Source organism: Sciurus vulgaris (genome assembly GCF_902686455.1).
Source record: "Sciurus vulgaris genome assembly, chromosome: 3".
NCBI lineage: Eukaryota > Metazoa > Chordata > Mammalia > Rodentia > Sciuridae > Sciurus > Sciurus vulgaris.
This window is the reverse complement of record NC_136463.1, coordinates 186,751,484-186,773,921: the sequence shown is the minus strand read 5'-3', so window position 1 is coordinate 186,773,921 and position 22,438 is coordinate 186,751,484. Positions and strand designations below refer to the sequence as shown.

The 22,438-nt window shown below is 46.8% G+C and overlaps 2 protein-coding genes across 16 annotated transcripts in view; both read right to left on the bottom strand.

Moving 5' to 3' along the window:
* SCLY (selenocysteine lyase) overlaps positions 1-10,308 on the bottom strand; it is a 35,714-nt gene extending 25,406 nt beyond the window's left edge. Inside the window, exon 1 of one of the 3 annotated variants that reach the window (XM_079133912.1) lies at positions 8,987-10,308. Coding sequence is in view for 1 of the 3 variants with exons in the window: in XM_079133910.1 (XP_078990036.1) it covers positions 1,013-1,101 (89 nt within the window). In the remaining 2 variants the exon portion in view is untranslated. Of the gene's footprint in view, positions 1-875; positions 1,169-8,986 lie in introns of those variants that run through there. The other 2 variants (XM_079133910.1, XM_079133911.1) reach the window with 2 other exon arrangements.
* An 871-nt stretch (positions 10,309-11,179) lies between these two features.
* UBE2F (ubiquitin conjugating enzyme E2 F (putative)) overlaps positions 11,180-22,438 on the bottom strand; it is a 61,449-nt gene continuing 50,190 nt past the window's right edge. For 10 of the 13 annotated variants that reach the window (XM_079133919.1, XM_079133920.1, XM_079133924.1 and 7 more), the window contains 5 exons: positions 22,082-22,152; positions 17,447-17,528; positions 15,973-16,005; positions 13,384-13,512; positions 11,180-11,815 (listed from right to left, as the gene is read on the bottom strand). In XM_079133919.1, coding sequence (XP_078990045.1) covers positions 11,765-11,815; positions 13,384-13,512; positions 15,973-16,005; positions 17,447-17,528; positions 22,082-22,152 — 366 coding nt within the window. In that variant the 3' untranslated portion in view covers positions 11,180-11,764. The remainder of the gene's footprint in view (positions 11,816-13,383; positions 13,513-15,972; positions 16,006-17,446; positions 17,529-22,081; positions 22,153-22,438) is intronic. The other 3 variants (XM_079133925.1, XM_079133922.1, XM_079133918.1) reach the window with 1 other exon arrangement.

The following is a 22,438-nucleotide window of genomic DNA, read 5'->3' as shown; positions in this document are numbered from 1 at the left end:
CTGTGCCTCACTGAATGTGCATTGGTTTTAATGCACCATCTTTTCTACAAGCTGTGCAAAATCACCCAATAAGGTGTGGGGCTTTGGAAAGCTTGGCTAGTCATCCTTGATCAGTTTAGTATTAGATTAAGAATCCTAGGAGTTTCCCTGTGTTGCAGGGACATCCACGAACTCAAATCTGTTCTTTTCTGTAAGTATCCCAAAGTGTTCCAAGCTTGCTAATTGCTGAATGTGACTGCAGCTCTTCAATCTGTTGCTTGGCTGAACTAATTTAAACTTTGCATCTCAGATTAATATCTTACAGATAATCTGCCCAGTTATTTGCTATTTCCTTAAAGTGCTGTTGAAGGAGGGCCTGGTTAATGACCTAACTCCATTTGACACGAGTTCTTTAGAGCCATTCTCTTCAATCACCTGGGATTCCAGGAACAAGAGGTCGGAAGGATAAACATCTGAGACAAGAGTCAAAACTGTGCCCAAGGCAAGAGCAATTTTCTTATCAAGACAAAGACCCAACAAATCCTAAACTCTGAGATGATAATGATCGACCAGACAGGGCTTGACAAGATCACCTGCTGTGGCAGTTGTGCAATCCCTTCAGCTACACAAACCCCCAAACTTTGCCCTCATTCTCCTTTCCATAAAATCCTGAAGTCACTGCCAGACCCTGAAAGACTGGGCTAAGGGTCCTCCTTGTCTTCCCAGTGCAACTACACAGATGAAAGCGCCTTTCCTGTTTTTCACCATTACTTTTGCAGTTTGTTTTTGGGGGCAAGTGGCCAGACTTGATTTCGTGGACCCCTGGAATCTGGCCTAGGACTCCCGTGGCAAGCGCCTGACTTAGATCTCCCCTGAAAACACCCTGACCCCCTCACCGGAGAGTGAGCTCCAGTTGGCGGGGGCACCCCAACCCCCAGAGTGACCACGGCAACAGCTGGCGGGCCCTCCTCCATCCTTTGCGGTGGCCCCGAGAGCGACCCCTGGCCTGGCGGGTCCCCGCTTCGCAGCGCACCTCTCCTGCGGACTCTTCTCTCGGCGGCAGCCAGGTGGACTCACTGCCCTCCCCCGCGTAGCCCTCCTAGGCGTCGGGACTGCCTCCATCCCGCCGCACGCCGACTCCCCTGCGCCGGGAAGCGCTCGGGGCGCCGGAAGAGGCGGGGCCGCCAGGCGGGGCGCGTCCGGACAGACCAATCCGCGCACTGCAGGGGGATGATTGGCTTAGCGAGGTCAGGTGACGGATGTGGGCGGGCCCCTGAGCGCCCAAGACGCCGGCGGCGAACACGGTGGCCTCGCGAGGCCTTCGGCTCCCGCCGCGGCACCGCCCACGTCCGGAGGCTGCGACTGCCGCTCGGTTAGGCGGGCCTCTAGAGAGGCGGCTGGAGCCGAGCGGAGGAGCCCGGGCCAGGGAGTCTCTCCGCTGAGCAGGCTCCGTGAGAGCGAGGCCGTGTGGCTTCACTCGCGTTGCAAACTTGGGCGGGAGGAAAGTGCCAGGACGCACGGTGCAAAGTTGGGCAACTGAGGCTGTGCTCGAGGCAGCACTGGGCCCGACACTAGTGCCCCTCTGAGACATCAGTTTGTGGGGCCCGGACGCCCGTAATTTGATCTCTTCCTTGGGTGATTTTGATTGAAATTAGAGGCCCATTTGTTGGGGATGGAGTTGAGGGGTTATGGACCAGAGGCTGTTATCAGTGGGCCTAGAAATTTAGGAAGGTGGATTCAAGGTAGGGTTAGAACGTATGATAGGAAGGACTAGGGACAGCCTTAGAAAGGGGGGTGCTCAGGTGACCCGGGAATATGTCAGAGCCTCCATCTGAGAGATGAAGGAGGGGAGATGGTGGGTTGGTCGTGAGCCACAAAGTCGGTAAGTAGTAAAGGACAAAAGATCCAGATTCTTGGTTCTAATGAAAACATCCCTCACCCCTAGCCTTTCTGGCATTACAACAGTTTCTAACTTTCACTCTGAACATATGTCGGGCACTGTCGTCCCTGTTTTTCAGGCATCCACTAATTTAATCTCTGTAAGTATCCCATCAGGTAGGTACTGTGGCCCATTTTACACATGAGGAAACAGGTTTGGGAAAGTTTAGTATCGTGCTCCAGTTCACATGGGTGGTGGTGGAAGCAGAATCTGAGTTCAGACCAGCTTTACCAGGAGGTGGAACCTCATAACTACCAATTTCATCTCCTGCTGGGGTCTAGAACTTAACTTTACCTGCATAGCTAGTTCCACATCTGAACTCCTTATTTTCTTTCTTTCTTGTCTGCAAACAGCTCACTTCTTGCCAAATGCAACTGGTAGCAAAGGGCCTATCAAGGATTAAGAGGCAAGTGACTGCATGGGAGCCTAAAGTCAGTCCAAGGAGGGGGAGAGGAGATGGGGAAGAATCAGAGAAGCCAGGAGCGTACCTAATGGTCCACAGTGTGCTGAGCAGATCCAGTGTCTGCTGAACTCTGTGACCCTCAGGAGGCCCTGGTGGATTTAGCAAGAAGCATCTCAGTAGTGGAGAGGGTGGAAGAATGCCAAGAGTTGAGAAACAGATGGGACATGGAAGAATGGAGAATACAGTCATTTCTGAAAAGGCTAAGAAGCCAAAAGGCTCAGGAAGCACAGGAGCCTGATTGTCAGCTGAAGGGAGGTGCTAAAAGGAGGAGACTGCAAATAGGACATGGGAGAGCCAAAGCCCTGGAGGAGATGAAGGGGAGATTAAGAGCAAGGGTGGACTGGGCAGTTGAGAGGCGGAGGGCGAGTTTCGTCCTTTAAATGTATGCATCAGGCTAGAATGGATCTCTAGGGCTCCTTGGACCAGCTGGGCAGCAATAAAAATGTTTGTGTTACCAGATGCAGAGTGTAGTGGTGGAGTCAAAAAGGTGCACAGAAGAACCATACCCACATGCATACCAACTGAGGTAGCATGCTGGCAGTCCGTTCTGCCCCTCCACTCTACCAGAAACAGCATGTTGTGCAACAGGCACAGCAGGCACCACACTTCCAGGTGGGCTGGTCAGAGGAAGAGCTGATCTGACAGGATGAATCAGTTACAGCGATAAGTGTCCAATAATGACCCCAACACTGGACGAATGCTCTCTCCACCAAAGTGAAGTTACAAATGCGTGGATTACCACTTGCACCCAAGGACAAAGTTACCAGAGAGATCTACCGAGACACAGTGGATACGTTAATGCAAAAAGAAAACAGGCAAAAAGGAACAGGAAACAATTTAAAAAGATATTGGGGCTGGGGATAAAGCTCAGTGGTAGAACGATCCCTGGGACCATCCCCCACACAAAGATATTGAACTTTATAACATAGCTGACATTTAAAAGCATGGGTTAAAGAGGGCTAGGTAAAACACAGGATTTTTAGGACAATGAAGGTATTTTGCATGATGCTACAAATTGTGAGGATGAAGAATGCACAGCACCAAGAGTGACTCCAAATGTAAACTGTGGACCTAAGGTGGTGGTGGTGATCACAGGTTCATGAGCTGAACCAGATGTATCCCGGTAGATGACAGCAGGGCAAGCTATTCATGTATAGGGAAGGGGGTGTATTGTAACTCCTCAGTTTTGATATGAACCTAAAATTGCTCTAAAAAATGTCTATATTTAAAAAAAATAGTAGTAGTTAGGTTGAATAGCACAGGCATACCTGACTGGTCAATTGGTGATCTACGTGCCTGAGCTGAGGAATGCTCTCAGAGCATGTAGCTCAGAAGGAGAGAGATGGAAAGTACAAGAGAAACGTTCATCTAATGCAGTGATTCTCAACAGGGTGACTGCCTCCAGGGAATATCTGGATGTACAGGAGAGAATTTTGGCTGTTGTACCTGGAGCAGGGGTCGTGGTGAGCAGAGGCTGTTATCGAACATCCTCCAATATGCAGGATGGCCCCCCACATGAAATTATTGCCCCAAATGTCACCATTGCCATGGTTGGGCATCCCTGATATGGCTCCACATTTTCATCTGGTACCATTTCCTCTGCCTGAACAGTTAGAACTTCTTGTAGTTGGTGCTAGTTGCTGGGTTACTGCTTTCAGCTGTTTATACGTGGAGTCTTGTCTTTACCTTCATCTTTGATATATTCCCTAGAAAATATCAAACCCTAGGGCTATATAGTCCTGTCGGTTTTTTCCTGAAGATGTTTCTCCACTACCATCATGCTCACATTGTCTGCAGTGAGAAATCCGCGGTTACACTTCTCTTTAATCCTGATTTTATTTTGCCCCATTTTTGTTTTGTCACTGCCTTTAAGCAAGTACGAAGTGATTTGGTGTTGTTTTCAGTTTTCTTTTTCTGGTGCTGGGGATGGAACCCAGGGTACTCTACCACTGAGCCACACTCCTACTCCTTTTCGTTTTTTGACAGGGTCTCGCTAAGTTGCTGAGGCTTCAACCCCAATCCTCCTACCTCAGACTCCCAAGTCACTATTTTCAGTCCCCGTGCCCCGTCCCTGCCAGATTCCTTTCTCCTTTCATTCTTTGGGAATACAAAATCACAAGTTCTCTCTCAACTCACTGATTCCTTCTGGTCGGGGGAGCTTTCCATTTTTTCTTTCATTTTTGTTTTATTACTTGTAGGACACAGTGCCTTTATTTTTTCATGTGGTACTGAGAATCCAACTGAATGCCTCCCATGAGCTAGACAAATTCTTTACCACTGAGCCACAACCCCAACCCTCATTTTTGGTTTTTACTGCTGTATCTTCAAGTTTGTGAATCTTTTCTTCTGCAACATGTAATCCATTGTTAAAAACACCCAGCGTATCTTTCATAATATCCACTGTTTTCTTCTGGAAGTTGAATTTCTGTCTTTATATTTTCTGTATGTTTACTTAAATATGCACAACCTTTCCTCCACTCTTATCATTTTTGCAATTTTATAATTTCTTGGTGTGTTTTTATTGACTGATTTTCTCCTGATTAACATGGGCCTTATTTTTTTCTTCTTTTCATGCCTTATTTTACTGAATGCTATGCATTATACATTTTACCTTATTAGGTGCTAAATTTTTTTAATTGAATAGATTTACATTCAGATAAATAAATAATAGAAAAATCCTTTACCCAGTTTTCCCTAATGGTAATATCTTTGATAACTATGTGTAATATTGCAACCAGGATATTGACATGGATTGCAGTCAACTGGTCTCCTTCAAGTTTTGTAAGCTATACTCATTGGTGTGGATTTTTAGTTCTGTGCCATTTTTGGACAGGTAGGTTTGTGTATCCAGAACCACCATCAAGATGTGACAGACAGGCTGCAATTGTGGCTCAATGGTAGAACACTTGCCTCACATGTGTGAGGCACTGGGTTTGATTCCTCAACACTGCATATAAATGAATAAAGGTCAGACAGTGCTATCGCGTCAAGGACCTCTACCTAGAATCATTCTTCTGTAAACATTCTTCTTGTGTTTCACCCACACAGAATGAAGGCACAGCTGGGCTGATTTCAGTTTATGTCTAGTATGAATAAGATTCCTGTGAAAACTGGTGTAAAGGTTTTTGTGTGAACAAAATTTTGTTGTCTGGAAATGCAGTATCTAACTGGGTCCTGTGATTGTAGATTTTGTCTACATCTTTCAGAACCTCCCTCAGTCAATCTTTACAGATAGATCTGTAAGTAACAAATTCTTTTAGTTTTACCTCATCTGAGGTTTTAATTTCACTTTCTTTCCTGAAAGGAAGTTGGGCTGGATATAGAATTCATGATTAACAATTACTTTCCTTTCAGCAGTTCGTTTTGTTTTGCTCTTGTTTACCTGAGGTGGGGTCTCACTGGCCTCCAGGCTGGCCTGGAACCTTTGACTCTCCTGCCTCAGCCTTCCAGTAGCTGAGATTACAGGTGTGTACTACTGTGCCCAGCTATCTTTCCGAATCGTTTCTGAGGAGAAACCTGCTGTCATTCAAGTTGGTTTTCCCAGTTAGGTAATGTGCTATTTCCTCTGGCTGCTTTAAAGACTTTTCTTTTGTTTTAAGAAGGCTGATTTATGTTTCTTGGTGTGGATTTGAGTTCATCCTGTTCAGGATTCACTCAGTTTCACGAATTGGTGTTTTTACCAAATATGGGAAGCTTCTTTGTTCAGTTATTCTTTCAGCCCCATTTTTCCTTTCCTTTTGGGACTTTGATAATATGAATATTAGGTCTTTTGCTATTGTCTCATAAGCCCCATGTTGTTCCTTTGTTGCAGGGGCACGAAGAGGCAGTCTTGTATTTTCTGCTTAGATTAAGTAAATCCTATTGATCTGTCCTCATATCTACTGATTCTATCTTCTATCATTTATTTCCATTGTACTAGTGAGACCAGGAAGTTTTTAAAAAGCTTGTCATTGCATATTTTAGCTTACTGTTTTTGGTTGTCTATAAATTCTATATATTTGTAGAGATTTTCTATTGTTTCAAGAGAATTTATAATCAGTTTTATGACAGATGCTTTCAAGTCTTATAAGAGAATGCCAACATTTAGTTTATCTCATTAGTGGTCAACTGATTGCTTCTTCTCATTGAAGTTGTCCTGGTTCTCATTATGACGAGTGATTTTTGCTTGGTGTCCTAGATGCGGTAGTTAGGAGACTGGATGTCTTTTTAATCAGGCAGAACTGTGTTTAGGCCTAGCATCCAGGTGCAGCAGAGCTGCTGTGGCATCTCCTTGGTCTGTGAAAATGGAAGGTGTCCCCAGGTTGGATAAAGGTGGCTCTCACTCGGGAAGGGGAACCTTGGGCCATCAGAGGCTGAACTGTGCCGGGGTGGGCACTTACTACGTTGGGTTCCCACAGGAGGACCAGTATCTCAGGTTGCTCAGTCACAGGCCCGTGATCACAGAATTGCTTTTGCAAGTGTACCTGGCCATCTTGGTGCCTCTGGATGGGGGACTGAGGTCTCAGGCCTACAGAATCAGAGGCTTCCAGGCTTGGCTGCTTGTTGTGTCAGTCTGGATCTTTTATTTCTACAAATACTTTGGGGGCTTTATTCTAGGACAGCGTGCATTTAAAGTTTTTGGATGGGACCAGCACAGACTGTTGGGTTAATTTTCTTGTTACTGAGCCAGTACCTCTTATCCATAACACGGTTTCCACTCTAGCTCATGGGAATGTGGACTTTTCCTGGCCCTGTGTGAGTTCCAAGTGTCATTTTCTCTGCTCCTTTGATTGGTTCTCTTCCAGTCTCGGTGTTCTCGTGAGCATACATGGCATTGTTCAGCTGATGGCCAAGAGGACCTCTGCAGCCTGCCCTGCATGCCTCTCTGCTCCTGGCAACCCCAGCTCTCGTGAACTCCCCAGTTCCGTATTAACAGGGAGCTGCTGCTTTCCACCTGGGTTCCCTTTTCTGAGCTAGGACCTGGCAAGGCTTGCCCGTTGATCAATATCCTGCACTGCCTGATGTTCAGAATCTGAACACTACCATGCCATATGTACCCCTGGGGTTTTGCTCATCTCAGGAATGTAAATCCAATCTTGTTATTCACATTACAAGCACCATCACCCTGTCCTTTCTGTAAATCCTTCTTCTGATGGCTTGTCAGAGCCCTTCTGCATTCGGGGGAAAACCCGCGAGTTTGCCTCCGCATCACTGATCTGTTTTCTCAGTCTCAATCCTGTCTGTTCAGAGGTGGGCTTCATTATTGTTTCCTCTTTCAGCTCCTTTTCTACATTTCATTGTTACCTTTGCTGCCTATTGTCTACTTGACTCTTTTTAACTGAGTCAAAGATGCCACTTACTGCCTTTTCCTAAATGTGGTTTTCTTCCCCAAGTTTTTTTGATCCCATCCTCCATTTTGTCATCTTTACCCTTCGGAGCCTCCTGGAGATTTCTTTCTGTAGTTATTTTTCATAGGCCCTCAAGCAACACACTGCCCAGACATGGCATCTGTCTGCTGATGGAGGGGAAGCAAGCTCAGCTGGGAGCCAGCAAATGCCCCCTGAGCTACTGCCTAGGCTGGTGAGGGCGACTCCTCCTCTGGGTGACCTTTGAGCAGTCTGCCTCTGATGTACTGTGTCCTTCAGCTTTTCTACCTTTACTCAACAAGGAACGATGGTATTGTAATAGCCTACCCAGTCATGCAGATAGCAAGATAAGGCCTGTATTCCAGGTGTGGACTGGCCTGTGGGGGAGTGGGAATACATGTGTAAGGAAGTGCAGTCCCGGGCATCTGTGTTTTGGGAAGCCTGAGGGGCATGAGGTTCCTCAGAAGTGGCCACCTGCTGTAAGAGCAGGAAGAAGTCACAGCAGTGTCAGCACAGGAACTGAATCTGGGATGAGCCCCAAGAAGGAAGTCGAGTGTCCCAGCAGAGTGGACACCATTCCAGGGCAGGAAAGCACTACTTTTAAGGTCAGGGCTTTGGAGCAGGAGTTGGCTCAAATGAGGCTAGCAGGGTGGACAGAGGCCCTAATTAGAATGGGCTCTGTATGCCAGACATGGGGGCGGCTTCTGGGGGTAATGGGAAGAAGATGGGCAGAGGTGTTTTAGAAGGTGTTTAGATGGGCAAGGATGTTGGGCCAGGGCTTCCTGCACTGATTATACCTTCTGTCACACATCACTCTTCCTGGTCTGGAAAGGCCCATAGTGAGCACTGTGGGATCAATGGAGACAGAACACAGGTTCCATCTTTCCAGTCTCACTTGTGGCTGAAAACCTTCAAACAGGGAATAAGACTATTTACCCACAGTGCTGCATCTGGCTATGCATGGCCAGGGGAAGAACACAGGTGAGGTCAGTGAAGTTAGAATACAATTTTTTTTTTTTAAAGAGGGAGATGTTTGAGACTATCCATGACGGGCACGAGACCAGATGGTCTTCCAACATCATGCACTGCACGACAGTCAGGAGCAGGAACTCCAGCAAGGCTGGACACTGAGGTGATGAAAATCCAACACAGAGTACCACAATGGTGGTCACTGGAGGCCTGCCACGCATTCCACGGTTACCAGAGGAATAAAATGCTTGATGGAGCCCTAAGCCATCCCTGCTGGTGACTGGTGCCCACCTGAGAAGTACTAACTCCCATCAGCTGTGTCTGAGGCCTGGTTCACAGGTGGTTTCCCCTCTGGCAACAAGAAGTCTTGGGACAGGTACTGTCATTTCCAACCGGCCTGACAAAAGCTAAAAAAGACCAGTGAATTTACTGGAAGAACTGCCTCTCTCAACTTGGAAATGAGAATCAATGAGTCCACCGCTGAGCTTTCTCAAGAGACAATTCAGTTGTTTATGCACCTCAACATGAATAGACAGGCAACCTCAGCAAACGTAAGGACCCCAACACAGGGCTTTCTGAAGAGCCCCCCCTTCTCTGACAAATGAATGGTAAACATTTTACTAAGACTATGTTTTAGCATTTTACTTAGCACATATTATGAATAGGGAAATTACAACAAACCTAAATTTCCAAGATGGAACATTTTTAAGTGGATGAAGGTGAGAATGACCCTGGAATGGACAGGTGGTGTGCAGAAGGAAAGTGCTTAGAGACTGTAAATGGCTGCCTAACATGTCTTGGAATTCTTACATTTTAAAAAAATTGCTTGATTTGATTATTAGTTAAATGGAACACGTAACTTAATTTTGAACCTCTTGGGAGGAAGGAGTTTCTGCTTCTGAGGAGTGCTCCTGCTGGTGCGGTGTGTTTAGGGGAAGACCCCAGGACAGGTGTGAGCCTCCTGGGACAGGCCCGCCCTCAAGTGGTTCCTTCTAGAAATGCTTCAAAAATATGCAGCTTGCACACCAAATTTTAAGTAGGAGAGTCACAGGGACCCTGCAGAACACAGGCAGGAACAGGAGCCGGGAAACAAAGATCTGGATGTCCAAAAGCTTCACCTCCCCAAGGGCCTGGCCACTCTGATTCGTTTTCTAGGGTTGGCCTCTCTGGTCAAGTCTAGGGTTCCTCATCCATGGCAGCTTAGAAATTAACTATTGCCAGTTGGTTGGGAGCACATGGAGCAGGGCCAGAAATGTGGCTCTGGCCTCAGAGTGGGGAGGAAACCTTAAGATGCCATAAAAAGTCTGAAAAGTCAGGGTCACAGTCACCAGCAGGTCCCAGGGAACTCACTGGTCAAGCTCCTGGCGCATCCCCAGCTGCTCACTGTCATGAGCTGAGTCTGGGTGATTTTTTGGAGGTGGGGAGGGCAAAATATCTCTGGAGGATTTCCACTGGACAGAACGAGATGACTCAGCTATCTGAAATGTCAGTTTTAAAGACTTACTTAAAGTCTGATAACAGGCGAAGTACTTTCCTATTGTGCAAATACTGTGAGGTCGGAACTAATGGCCAACAGATCTTCAGTGTGGTCCCTTCCTACACTGGGCATGTCTCCACAGAGGCACTCTCACGAGAGCATCCCTACCACAATGCCCACCCTTCCTGCTCTGCACCCACATGTGTGGCCTGTTAGCCAGGGTCCATCCTCAAGCCTAATGGGCAAAATCCTGATGCTGACCTGCTGGATCTCCACCCTAGGTTAATCAAACAATCATGGATTCTATAATTTAAAAAAGTAAAGTAAATCCCATAGATGGCAAACAGGGGCGACTCCAAAGGAGAAGGCTGGCAGTCAAACCTGAGTGTTAGGCAGGCAGCAAATGAAACCAGAGAAACATTATTTTGTATTTGATTCAGTTGGTTCAGATGTCTGAATGCTGGAGTGAAGCCACTTGCCTCTCCAGGGCTCTTCCTCTGCAGTGCGTTAACCTGACCAAGCGTGGCAAATGCTGCTGCTGATCCGTGGTCCTCCAAGGCCTAGGAGGCTCACCCCAACAGGCCCAGGAAGCAAAGCAACTCAGATGATGGGCACATACAGTCCCAGTGGTCCAGACACTGCTTGGGCTGATTCCTGATTATTTGTCCTGTCTTGGGACAGCAAGGGCTTGGCTCACACTCCAGTGACCACTGCAGAACCACCCATGCCCCTGCTGGTCCAAGCCCAGCATGCTTCCTCCAGGAAGTGTGTGAGAAAGGGCTCCCTGCCTTTTTGTTTTTATTTTTATCATCCAGATGTGGCTTCAAAGGGCTCCAAAATGTCTTTGCCACATCTGGACCTGAAAGTAAGAGCTGGTGTTTAGGAGCCAGGTTCCAGCTCATTTGGACAGAATGAGTGATATGTCTTTCATTGTTACTTTGTATTTCTCTTCAATAGTTGCTTGACCCAACATCTGTCTGCTCTGTACAATGAAAATACAAACTAAATGAGAATAGAAAAAAATAATTAAAGCATTAAATTGTACAAATTACAAATCTGTTCCAAAATATACTTACATTAAATAAAATACGCATTTCAGTAAGATCTACAGTGAATGACTGCGTTCTGGGAAGCTTCACAACTGGGCAGGGCCAGCATTCACAGGAGAAGCTAAGAGAATGTGCATCCAACCACAGTGTGCAGTGGTTTCTTACTGCCAACCTGCGAGTTACACTGGACACTCATTTGCTAGGGAAGGGGAAGCAAGCGCTAGCCTCAACGCTGAGCCCGTGACAACTTCCCAGGAGTTTCACTGACAGCCTAGACAGCACAGTTTCAAGAAAAGTGAACATGTTAAGGGAAGCAGACAACTCTTTAGAGGCCCAAACACGTTTCCTGCTGTATTTATGCTGCATTCCCCGCCTACGGTGGGCGGTCAGGAGGATGGTCTTCTTCAGGACAAGGTCACAGGACTGGGACAATCCCGTGGGACTGAGGGAGCATGAGGACAGGGAAGAGGGCTACCTCGTGCTGCTTCACATTAGAGACAAACTGTGACACACAGTTCATGGGCCTGCAATCTTCTCCTCTTATCATCTGGCATAACGCTTGATGTAGTCATCCACTTTATTTCGAAAGTCCTCCTGTGGAGAGAAGAGAAAGCATGTGAACGAGGAAAGCAACACTTTAGAGAAGTCAGATGCCCCAGAGGGAAAGCCCCTGTGGGGGTGGGAATCCTGAGAGTGACTCATCTGCAAAGCGTGGTCACACTTGGCCCCAAAGCCAAGACTTCCTGGACCACAAACATAGCATTAGCTGCCGCTTTTAGGGCCCTTCTATCCAGATCTGCCTTCCAGAGAGACTTTTCTGGACCTACAGTCCACTTAAAACATGCTTATCTTTCATGGCTCACAGGCAGCCTAGCCCCAGCCTCGGGATGCAGGGCCCAGAGGAAAGGCAGTGTGCTATGGAGTGCCAGCTTACACATCAAGAAGCAGAGGCTGCCTGGATGCCTAGGCATCTGAGGTGACAGCAGTGGGATCTAAGACTTGCCCGGCCAGCATGACAGGAAAGACCCACATGGCTGCTCTTACACACCATAGGAGGCCCACGTGCCAGGTCATTTCAGGCACCCTAGCCCAACGGCATGCCCCCACCCCCAGGGTTTAACGCTTACACATCCACAGTGAGAACAGACCCTATCCCCCTGCCTGCTGCTCAAGTGTGGGCCACATTCAGGGAGGGCAACTCTACCAGCTCAGTTCCATTATACTTCTCCCTTCCCTGTGGGGGTAGATATTTTGTTTCAAGATAAACAGCCTTCTTCAAGGGACATAGGCACCAATTTGCACTGCCAGCAGGCCAGGCAGTCACAACCACAGAAAATAACCAGGTGAAAGCTACTCAAATTAAGGACACATATCATTCTTGACCCAGTGACCCCAGTTCTAGGACTCCCTTTTGTAGGAACAAAACTGCCAATATTTAAGGATGTATGTACAAAGGATATTTATTGAATTACTGTTCCTAGTTGGAAAAAATCCCCATGGGGAAAACCAGCAAATGAGTTTTAAAAAGTATGGTAGAGTCACTTCATAGGACATAAGGCAGCTTCTGAAATGAAATAGTGCCAGTTTATGCACTGATCAAGATGGAAAAGTTAATGACAAAAAGGAATATAAGAGTAAGAAAGAGGATCCATGATTCTGGGAAAAGCCCAGAATGGACGCACCAACAAGTTCGACAAAAGCTGTGTGAGGTGGAGGCAACTTGCAGGTGTGCGGGAGCCCAGGAGCAGGCGAACTGCAGACTTCCAGCTGTCTGCAGTCCTGTGCTATTAAACAAGGAATCATTGCTTATTTCAAATTACTAACAGTAAATTTTACTAGGAAATCCCATCTAATAAAAACCACTTCTCTCTGTGGGCAAAACACCTTCCCAGGATCATGAAGGTTTACTATAACACATTACATATAAACTGCTTTAAATTCTAGTCTTGCATTCCACCACCCTCAATTTCTCACTTGTGCAATCAAGAGATGGTAGTAATTAGAGCTGGGATGCGCCTCGCTGGTAAAGCACTGCCTTGCATGCATGAAGCTCTGGGTTTGAACCCCAGTTCCAAAAAAGAAAAGAAAAAAAAAAAAAAAAAAGGTAGTAATTATCTTTTTACTAAATACATCAACCTAAAATAAGCCTGTTCCCTTCTCACCTTGTCCCGCAAATGATGTTCTGCAGCTTCAATATTCAGTGGATCATCAAAATTCAAAAGGTCCTTAAAAAGAGAGAAACTCAAGGTGAACACTGGAGAATCTGCTTGTCTGCTGTCACAGTCTTCACCCTACAAAGCAGCAACAAAACCTAATCAGCCACCTGCAGGCTAAGCTGAGTTGAGAGCACCTCTGAGTCCTCAAGTTCATTCAGTGTCAGGGTGCTGGGTTCTTTGTGCAAAATGGTGGCTGACAGCTGACTGCTTGGGGTATTTTATACACAACTCTAAACGTCAGTGGAAATGGAGAGAACAACAATCACATTAATTTCATTAATTTCTGATGCTATTTTTGATAAATGGAGAATGATAACCATTCCCACTCTGAGCATTTCTAATAAAAACCCCATTCTTTTCATAAGCATTAATTTTCCTCTTTATCTGATGACTGATACCTTTGCCTCCAGGCACTCATGGTTTCTCTTCCGACCTTTCTGTATTTCCCCATCTTCTGACTCACCTTCATGGACACCCACTCACAGTCAAGTGGGGACAAAATCCTTGAACCCAGCCAGAACACAGCAGTATACCGGGCAGGTGTCCGAGCTTCAGGGGAGCAGGCTGTTTTTTGGGGGGGCAGGGAGGATAGTGGGGATTGAACTCAGAGCACTCAACCACTGAGTCACATCCCCAGTCCTATTTTGTATTTTTATTTAGTAACAGGGTCTCACTGAGTTGCTTAGTGTCTTGCTGTTGCGGAGGCTGGCTTTGAACTCAAGATACTCCTGCCTTAGCCTCCTGAGCCGCTGAGATTATAGGCGTGCACTACCACATCTGGCAGGAGCAGACTCTTGATACCTTAAAAAAAAACGGCCTAACCACTCTCTTCTCCTCCCAGAAGAACTTGGACTTCAGAGCAGAGGTCACCTCTGAACTCCCCATTCTCAAGCCAGCAAGACTTGTAAGGTATGGGTCATTGCAAGGACCACCATGTTCCTCTTCGGGAATAATGTTAAATATGGGGACTGCACTCTTGATTTGGAAATATATATGGGAATGATAGATAACATGTCATGATATGGGAATGATATCATGTTTATGATAGATAAATACAGCAAAGAAAAACTAAGAGCTGGAAAATTAGACTCCAAGTCCTAGGAATGGGCAAATTATATAAGTACATATTATATGCAATACCTAGTGTATACAAAGGCTCATCTTTACATTTGCCTCACCTAGAATGAAAATACCGGATGGAATAGCCAATACAGACTTAACTCACACTTCTGACTGGGTCATCAGAATCTGGAAGCTTTGGGGCACTTGGAGATGGGAAACCAACACCAGATTTCTCTAAATAAAAAGTCTAAGGAGTCAACAAGTATTTCCTTCCACCAATTCCCCAGTAGCAAGTGACCAGTCAAAACCGGTTTGTGGTTGAGGAGCCTGGGGAAGACAGGATATGTTACAGAAAGATCATCTTGGTGGTAGAGCAGAATGACAGTGAGAGGACTCCAGTTAGCTCCTCAGTGGCTCTCAAACTGAAGATGCAAAGGGTCAACGTGACAGTCAAGGCTCTCTGCTGGGCAGATTTAAAATTATGCTCTGCCTTTGCAGCTCCACAAGTAAAACTTCATGTGCCTCAATGAAGATGCCTGTGACAGAATAATCGAGCACAGCCAAACTATCCTGAGGGCCGAATCCAGGCCACGCCACAGATGCTGCCTTTCAGGGAGTAAGGCGCTCCTGAAATCACTGCCAGTGCTGGTTTCTCTGCTTGTGGGGCAGGTGTCACCCAGGAACACAGACAAGGCAAAGGTAGGCAGGGACTCCGAGTTCAGTTTGAAGCTCTGCTATTTTTTCTTTTGCTCAAGATAAAAACAAAAATACTATGCCCCAGAGGACAGGAAGAGAAGCAGACCTGGTCCCAGCATGTCTGAGCAGTGCAGGCGGGTCCTAGCAGACTGGTCAAGGTGAGTGCATGTTAACGGAGGGTCTTGGGACTTTTCCAAAAGTAGAAATCCTTTTTTTATGCAGAGATATACCCCTGATGCTTGAAAGCACCTCTATGCATCAGAAAGTAAAGATCCAAAGGAACAAATAAGCCAAGTAAGAGCTTCCAGTTGTGTCCTTCCAGCTCTTGCCTGCCTGAGATTCCAGTCAGCCTGAGATGCACTGCTGTCTGAGAACAGCAAGCTTGAGAGACTCAGAGACAACAGAAAATGGCCATAGATCCTGGGTTCCTGGATGACCACATCATCCACACAAACCAGGATGCCTGGGAGAGAAGAGGGCCACAAAGTGGGCTGCCTGGTTAGACCACAGGCACAGGCAGGGACTGGGCATAACAAGCCCACAGGAACCTGCTGAAGGAGCCACAGCAAATGGAACCAGGCTCGTCTCCCAGCAGGGCTCCCCTGACAGTCTCCCCATGTCGCTCCAAAGCCCCAGAGATTCCCATGCCACAGTTCTATCTCTGGTCATAAAACAGCAAACTTAAACTTGCTTTTAATCCCCTGTGCTAGCATTTGATATTTCCAACCAGCAGCCAAGAAAAGCAAGACAACTTGGAGGTTTGATCAATATACTTACAGTAAATAAAGAATTTAATCCCCAAACAACATCCTGAAATAAAAAAAGAAAACAGAAAACAAATTTCAGGCTTCTGCTCACTGAAAGTTTTTAAACCCATGACCAAAACCCGTCCTCAGCACCTGTTGTTTTTCTTAAAACAAAATGAAAACAACCTATTTTTCCAAGTATGATAAGGTGGAAAATTACCAAGCAGCCACAGGAGTGAATGTAAGGTCAAAGGGAACATCAACTGCCCTCCCTCAGACCCAGGGATTGAGCCCATGGGCCACGTGTGCTTCCACCACCAACCAACCACTCCACTGGCCATGGTCAAATAGGCTTCCAACGTCTAAAAAGTACCTTAAAATAATTGTTGTTTTTAGCATCAATTGCACTTGGAGGTCATGGATAAGTTAATTACCCATGTCCTACTGAGTTATAATACTTTTGCTCCCACTTAACTTCGAGAATCAAGGAAGACTCTCAGTTCAAGGACTAGAGATTTTCAGTAAAATAAAACTGGAAACCAGCATTGTTCCATCTGTACTGACTCAAGGTCTACAACTCAACTCCAAATTCTTTCTCCATCTGCCTCTTTATTAGCGAGAGTCTTTTCATCCTTTTTAAGCTGGATCTCATCATGATCATCACATACTCTCTGCTATGTGGTATTTTTCTTGACTTCTCTGCTTCCTCTCATCCACCCACCTACTCACCCAATCCCTGACCTCCTGGTGTGAGCTGGGTCTTGGGCTGGAGCTGGGTGTGAGGACAAGCACTAATTCTATTGGTGGTAGGGTGTCAGAGAGAAGGGGCCAGCAGGCTAACCCAAAGCAGAGATCCTGGGGGAGAGGCCCCACAGCGGAAGGGGCAGCAGTCCGAGTGGGGGGCCTGTGGGAAGAGTAGGAGTCTGCCAGGCGGAAGGCTGGAAGAGCAGAGCACCTTCCAGGTAGAGGGACTATCTTGCAAACACTAAGTCCTGAGAAGGCAGAACATGTCAAGGGAATGGGGAAAGGCTGGAGAGAAGACCGCAGCTTGGGAGGAACTGAGTCACAACTGCATGAAGTCTGCCCTGACACTGACTGGGGTCAAAACCTCTTCCCTGCACTGTTCTTCCAAAGCGTCAGTCTGGTGATAGAAACCCACCATCTGACAGTCCTTCGAGCCACAGGAGTAATCTACACAGGCAGGCCGCAGCTCTCCTGTGGGCACACTGCTATGGAATGAGCAATGGCCACGAGGCTTCCGACACTGTTTTGATGGTGTGGCTCTGAAACCTGTACTGTGTGCTCTTATCTCTGGTTCCTGAATGGCACCTGGCACTGGCCAGCCAGACTGACCCAAACAGAACGGACTGGAGCCAATGCTTCACCAAGCAGCCCAGGCAGTGGGCAGTGGAGATAGGAGGAAGCAGGTGCGCCCGGCCACCTTTGTGGGGTGCCAGGCGAGAACTATAGGGGAAGATTTGTGCCCCAAAGGTGCTGCCTCTTACCTTTAAGGTTCTTGTAGGAGCCCAGCCAGTGCCATCAATCGAATGTTCTCTCAGTAAACTGAAACAGAGAAAGGCATAGCAGCTGTAAAGGAGGCAGCTACAGTTACCTGAGCCACAGGCAGTCCTCGGCATGACAAAGGGGAGCTCTACTGCTTGTGAAACCTGCCTTGGCTCCTGGCCTGCAGTCTCCAGTCCTGCTGAGGGCTGCCTTCTCTACCTCCACTGTTACAAGCATATGCAATCACAGTGCCATGTATTATCTTTGTTTACTGGGCACAGAGCTCTTTAACCCTAGCCATGGACATTTTAAGCATACTTAAAACAACATATGACAAATATTTGTCAACTTAACATTAAAAAATGATAGCAACAAAAATGAAAACATCAATAACTGAAGCCCAAAGCTTACCATTTCTGTGTCAGGCATGATCATAGTACTGTGTCATTAAACTCACTTCATGCCTCCAACAACCCGTGAAGAAAGTGCCAACATTTCCTTGTTTGCAGAGAAAACATGCCCAAGGGGCATGCTTGGCAAGTGTGTGTCATGCAAACCCAGAACCTGCATCCTGAGTCACCTCTGATGGGGCTCACCACAATGTGAGCTCATCAATGTGTGTTGGTGGCTGATAATAGGGATGGAACTCAGGGACACTACTACTGAGTTACATCTTGCTAAGTTGACCAGGCTGGCCTCACACTTGCAATCCTCCTGCCTTGCTTCCCACGCTGATGGAATTATAGATGTGCACTACTACACTCAACTTAAATGTGACATTTTTTAAATATTTTATTTTTTTTATTTTTGAAGTACTAGAGATTGAACCCAGGAATACTTTGCCACTAACTATACCCCTAGCCCTTTATATTTTTTATTTTGACACAAGGTCTTGCTAAGTTTCCTAGTCTGGCTTTGAACTTGTGATCCTCCTTCTGAATCCCTGGGATTGTGCACACTGCTGTACCCAGATTCTCACATGACACGTTAACAGCCGTTTTTTTAAAACCAAGAAGGGAAAACTTCATTAGATTAATGCAAAATTCTGGAGAGGAGTCAGTCCTTTCCTTGGTGGAAAGGACCAAGCCTTAAGGTGGCATACCAGGTTTCAGGGATGTGGTGGGTGGGGTTCTGTTTCTCAAACTGATGCCCGAGAATCATTTGCATTACTGTTCTATCAGCTGTGAATGCACACTGTATTCTCTCACACAAATGATCATTCCATACTTTGAAAAACTGAGTTATTATCAAGCTTCTGCTGGAGATAAAGTTATTTTTCCATTTGTTAAATTACTGTATTAGGCCATGACTTTGATCTGTACATAGAAGTCCCCAGGCTAACCATCAATATCAGGCTTTCATAGGCCATAATTATAACCTGAGATAATCTGGGGGGGTGGTAATGGGGGTTAAACCCAGAAGTACCTTGCCAGTGAGAAACACCCCAGCCCTTTTTATTTTTCATCTTAAGACAGGGTCTCACTAAGTTGTTGAGGTTGGCCTCAAACTTGTGATCATCCTGCCTTAGCAGAACGATAGGCATATGCCACCATATCCAGCAAGACAACTTTTTTTTTTTTTTTTTTTATTACAGTATGTCCAAATCCACATCAGTCTATTCAGATCAGGAGAAAATATGTATTCAGAATTCGAATCAAAGCTAAAATTCTAATTATCTATAAATCTCAGTGAGAAAAACATAATCAAACTTAAATAAACCATTAAAATTTACTTTAAGTCTTAAAAAGAACACTCAAATCATAAACCCTATATCTTTCTACTCCACAGAGATTTCAGTGAATCTGATGTTAGATGAATTGGAAACTTGTACAACTTTTGAATAGCTTTTTGGGAACCATCCGTCAAATCCTAGTGGCTTTTTTGATCCAGTGCGAGTCTGTTACTGAGTTGGGGGGTTCTGATCTAGCTCATCCTCTTTTAATGCTACCTTGTTGGTTTCCTGACCTTATCTACCAATCAGCAAGCCTCATAAGGGCAGAGAATGGAAACTGCTTTCCACCTGCTTAGGCCTTATTAGCAGTGGGGAGGGGAGGCAGGGAGAAAGAGGAGGGAGCTCAGGTGAATCAGGAGGCTATGCTGTCCTCCCAGTTTCACCAGAGCAGGAGAGCCTGATACACAGAAGCATGTAACTGGGGAGCAAGTGCCCCTGGGGAGGTGGGCCCAGTGTCTGGTGGCCATGGGTCTCGTCAGCCTGTGGGCAGCAGTAAGGCTCTCAGGGGTGTGGTGCTCTAGTCACTGAGGAAGTTCCAGCCCAGCCTCAGCAGAGGGTGGTCCAACAGGAGCTCAGGTACAAGACTTGCAAACATCAGGCTGCTAAGCAGAGGGTCAGAGGACACCTTGGGACTATGCTGAAAGTCTGGCCTCCAAAAGAGAATGCTGGAGTGCACTTACTTAGCTCCTGAGCTCGAGTCTTCCAATCCCCTGGCAAGGAGCTTCTGACCCTCTGCCCGGAGCAGAATGAGGGCCCTGCAGGACAGACAGCACTTTGAGTGGGGCACATAAGTATGGCAGGGCAGGCCAGAGCAACCCTCTGAAGAGGGAAGTGCTCCTGTACATAGCTGGCATGTGTCCCTGTGGATCCAGGAACTGCGCAGACTGCTGGGAAGAATGCAGCTGGAGGCTGCCCAGTGCACCTTGTGCACCAGGTGTGGCTGGCTCTTCTCTCCCTTTATCCAGGACAGGCACATTCAGGCCCTACTGCTGCAAACATGCTGCTTTTCAATAACAATGAGGTGGCCCTTGTACATACTGTGACACTGTTTCCTTAGGTTAAATCCATAAGAGAGCAGCTGACAAGTCCAAGGGTAAACAAGTTACAGAGAGACCACGTGGCTGAAGGACACATCAGAGTTGTACAAACGTGCACCCTCCAGCTAGAGCCTGCTCAGGCCCACGTGTCCCCGGCACTGCTCCAGTGTTGGCCATGTGACAGCAACCTGGTGCACCCTGTGGTGTTCCCACGCCTCCTCCTGGTTGCCAGTGAGGCTGAGCATCTGCCTCTCCTGCGAATCACCACGTGTGATGCTGCTCATTTTTCCAGAATAGCGCCCATCTTTTTCATGAGTAGTAAGTATAATTTACACACAAAAAAATCTTTTCTCTTTCAATTTTGTGCTTATGTGTTTTTAATTTTAACATGGTCTGACTGGACAAGGTTCCCGTAAGATTCCTGGTTTCTGTCTCAGGCTGCCACCTGCTAGCTGCTGTCATACTTTGCTAATAACCTGGTTTCACAGGAGACAGTACAAGTGGAGCAGGGATTTCCTAACCTGGGCCAAATGGAAGCAGGGGACACACACGGAAGCAGTGTGAAGCAAGTCCTGTGGAGTCAGTGGGTTGTGAGCAGGGGAAGCTGGGAGGGGCTCACACTTGCAACTAAGGACCTCAGGTTCTAAGGTTTTGATGCTTAAAGGAATCATACTTCAAAGGAAAAATTCCTCTAAAAGTCATGACTGGACATAAAATGCAAGTTTAACTATCTATAAAAATAAGACTGGCAAGAAAGGAAAGTGCACACATAAAAATGAACTGGGCCAGTGGGCACGGACTACACTTTTGAGATAGGAAAGGGTCTGGAAGGCTTCTCAGAAGCTCAGAGCCACCAACTTCTGTTTCCTTCCAAAGTGCTAAGTGTTCACTGAGAGACAAGAGGAGTGGAAGAAGAGGACAGGGAGGCCATGCCCGAGAACAGCCTCCAGCCACAGCATTTGAACTACACGAGAAACGTGCTCAAGAAATGCATCCTGCCTCCTTTCCCAGCAAAGCAGAGTTTGAGCACAGAGTACTTAGCCTGCCTGAGTCCTGAGACTGCCAGAGGTGGGTCTCCAAGTTCAGTTGGTCTGATAATTAACATCACTGCCTTACCAAAAAAAGGAGATGATATGCAGAAAAATAAAGTCCAAATGCTGAATTTACTTCAAAAACAAAAATTAAAAAAACCTAATCCACACATCTCCAGCTCTCTCCCTTAGAGACCAGCATCCTTTGAGGAGGGACATACCCTGACATTGTGCCACTGGAAGAGTGAAACACACAGGGCCACATGCTGAAAGAGCAGGAAAGCTATCACTCCAGAAGGGCTCCTACATGTATCACGTCCACTTTGGGGACTGAACCAAGGGCCACTCTACCACTGAGGTCCTTTTCTTCTTTTGAGTCAGGGTCTTGCTAACTTGTGATCCTCCTACCTCAGCCTCTGGAGTGGGCAGGAATACAGGCATGCCCCACCACATCCTGCTTATCAAGCCTGTTCTGGTAGAGGACACATCCAATGCGAGCACCTGAGGATGGCTTAACCTGTCACCTACACTTTTTCTTCCTGGGCTTCATTAATCGTATTTTTCTCTTTTAGCTAAACTCAGCAACATGCAGGGAATGTGATCCCTCATTAAAGGAGGTGGCAGAAGGGAGATGGCCTCCCAGGTACATCCTGTACTGAGGGCTAGCAGGGCCTTGACCGAGAATGCAGTGCAAGGATGCCGTCTGCAGGCATAGCTGGGGAGGCAAGGTTTTAGTGAACCCCAGGCCAAGCTCAAGGTCTCCTCTGAGAGATGTGGTGCAAAGAGACCAGCACTCGCCCAGCGTCCATGAGCACATGAGAGGAAGAGGATGCTTACCTTAGGCATATTTCCCCTGTCTCTGTGATGTTGGGGTGCCATATCCTCGTCAAGCATTTCACTTTGGGAGGCTGCAACATAAAGAGAGAGAAGGATGTCACCACAACAGCCTCTCCAGGTCACACCTGTGGCCCAAGCCTTCCCATGTCCCCATCTGGTCATCATTTTGAGGCTTGCTCAGCATGTAGGCTGACTTGCCAGGCTTAGCTCAACCCCAAATGCTGCCCCAGTTGCCTAAGCAGGACGAGTTCTCTTCTTATGAGTCTAACCACACCTCTCCACAAGGGCCATTTCCTACAGCTGATGATCTGGGGACAGGGTCCTGGACCATGGGCTGTGGAGCAGGAGCGTCCTATG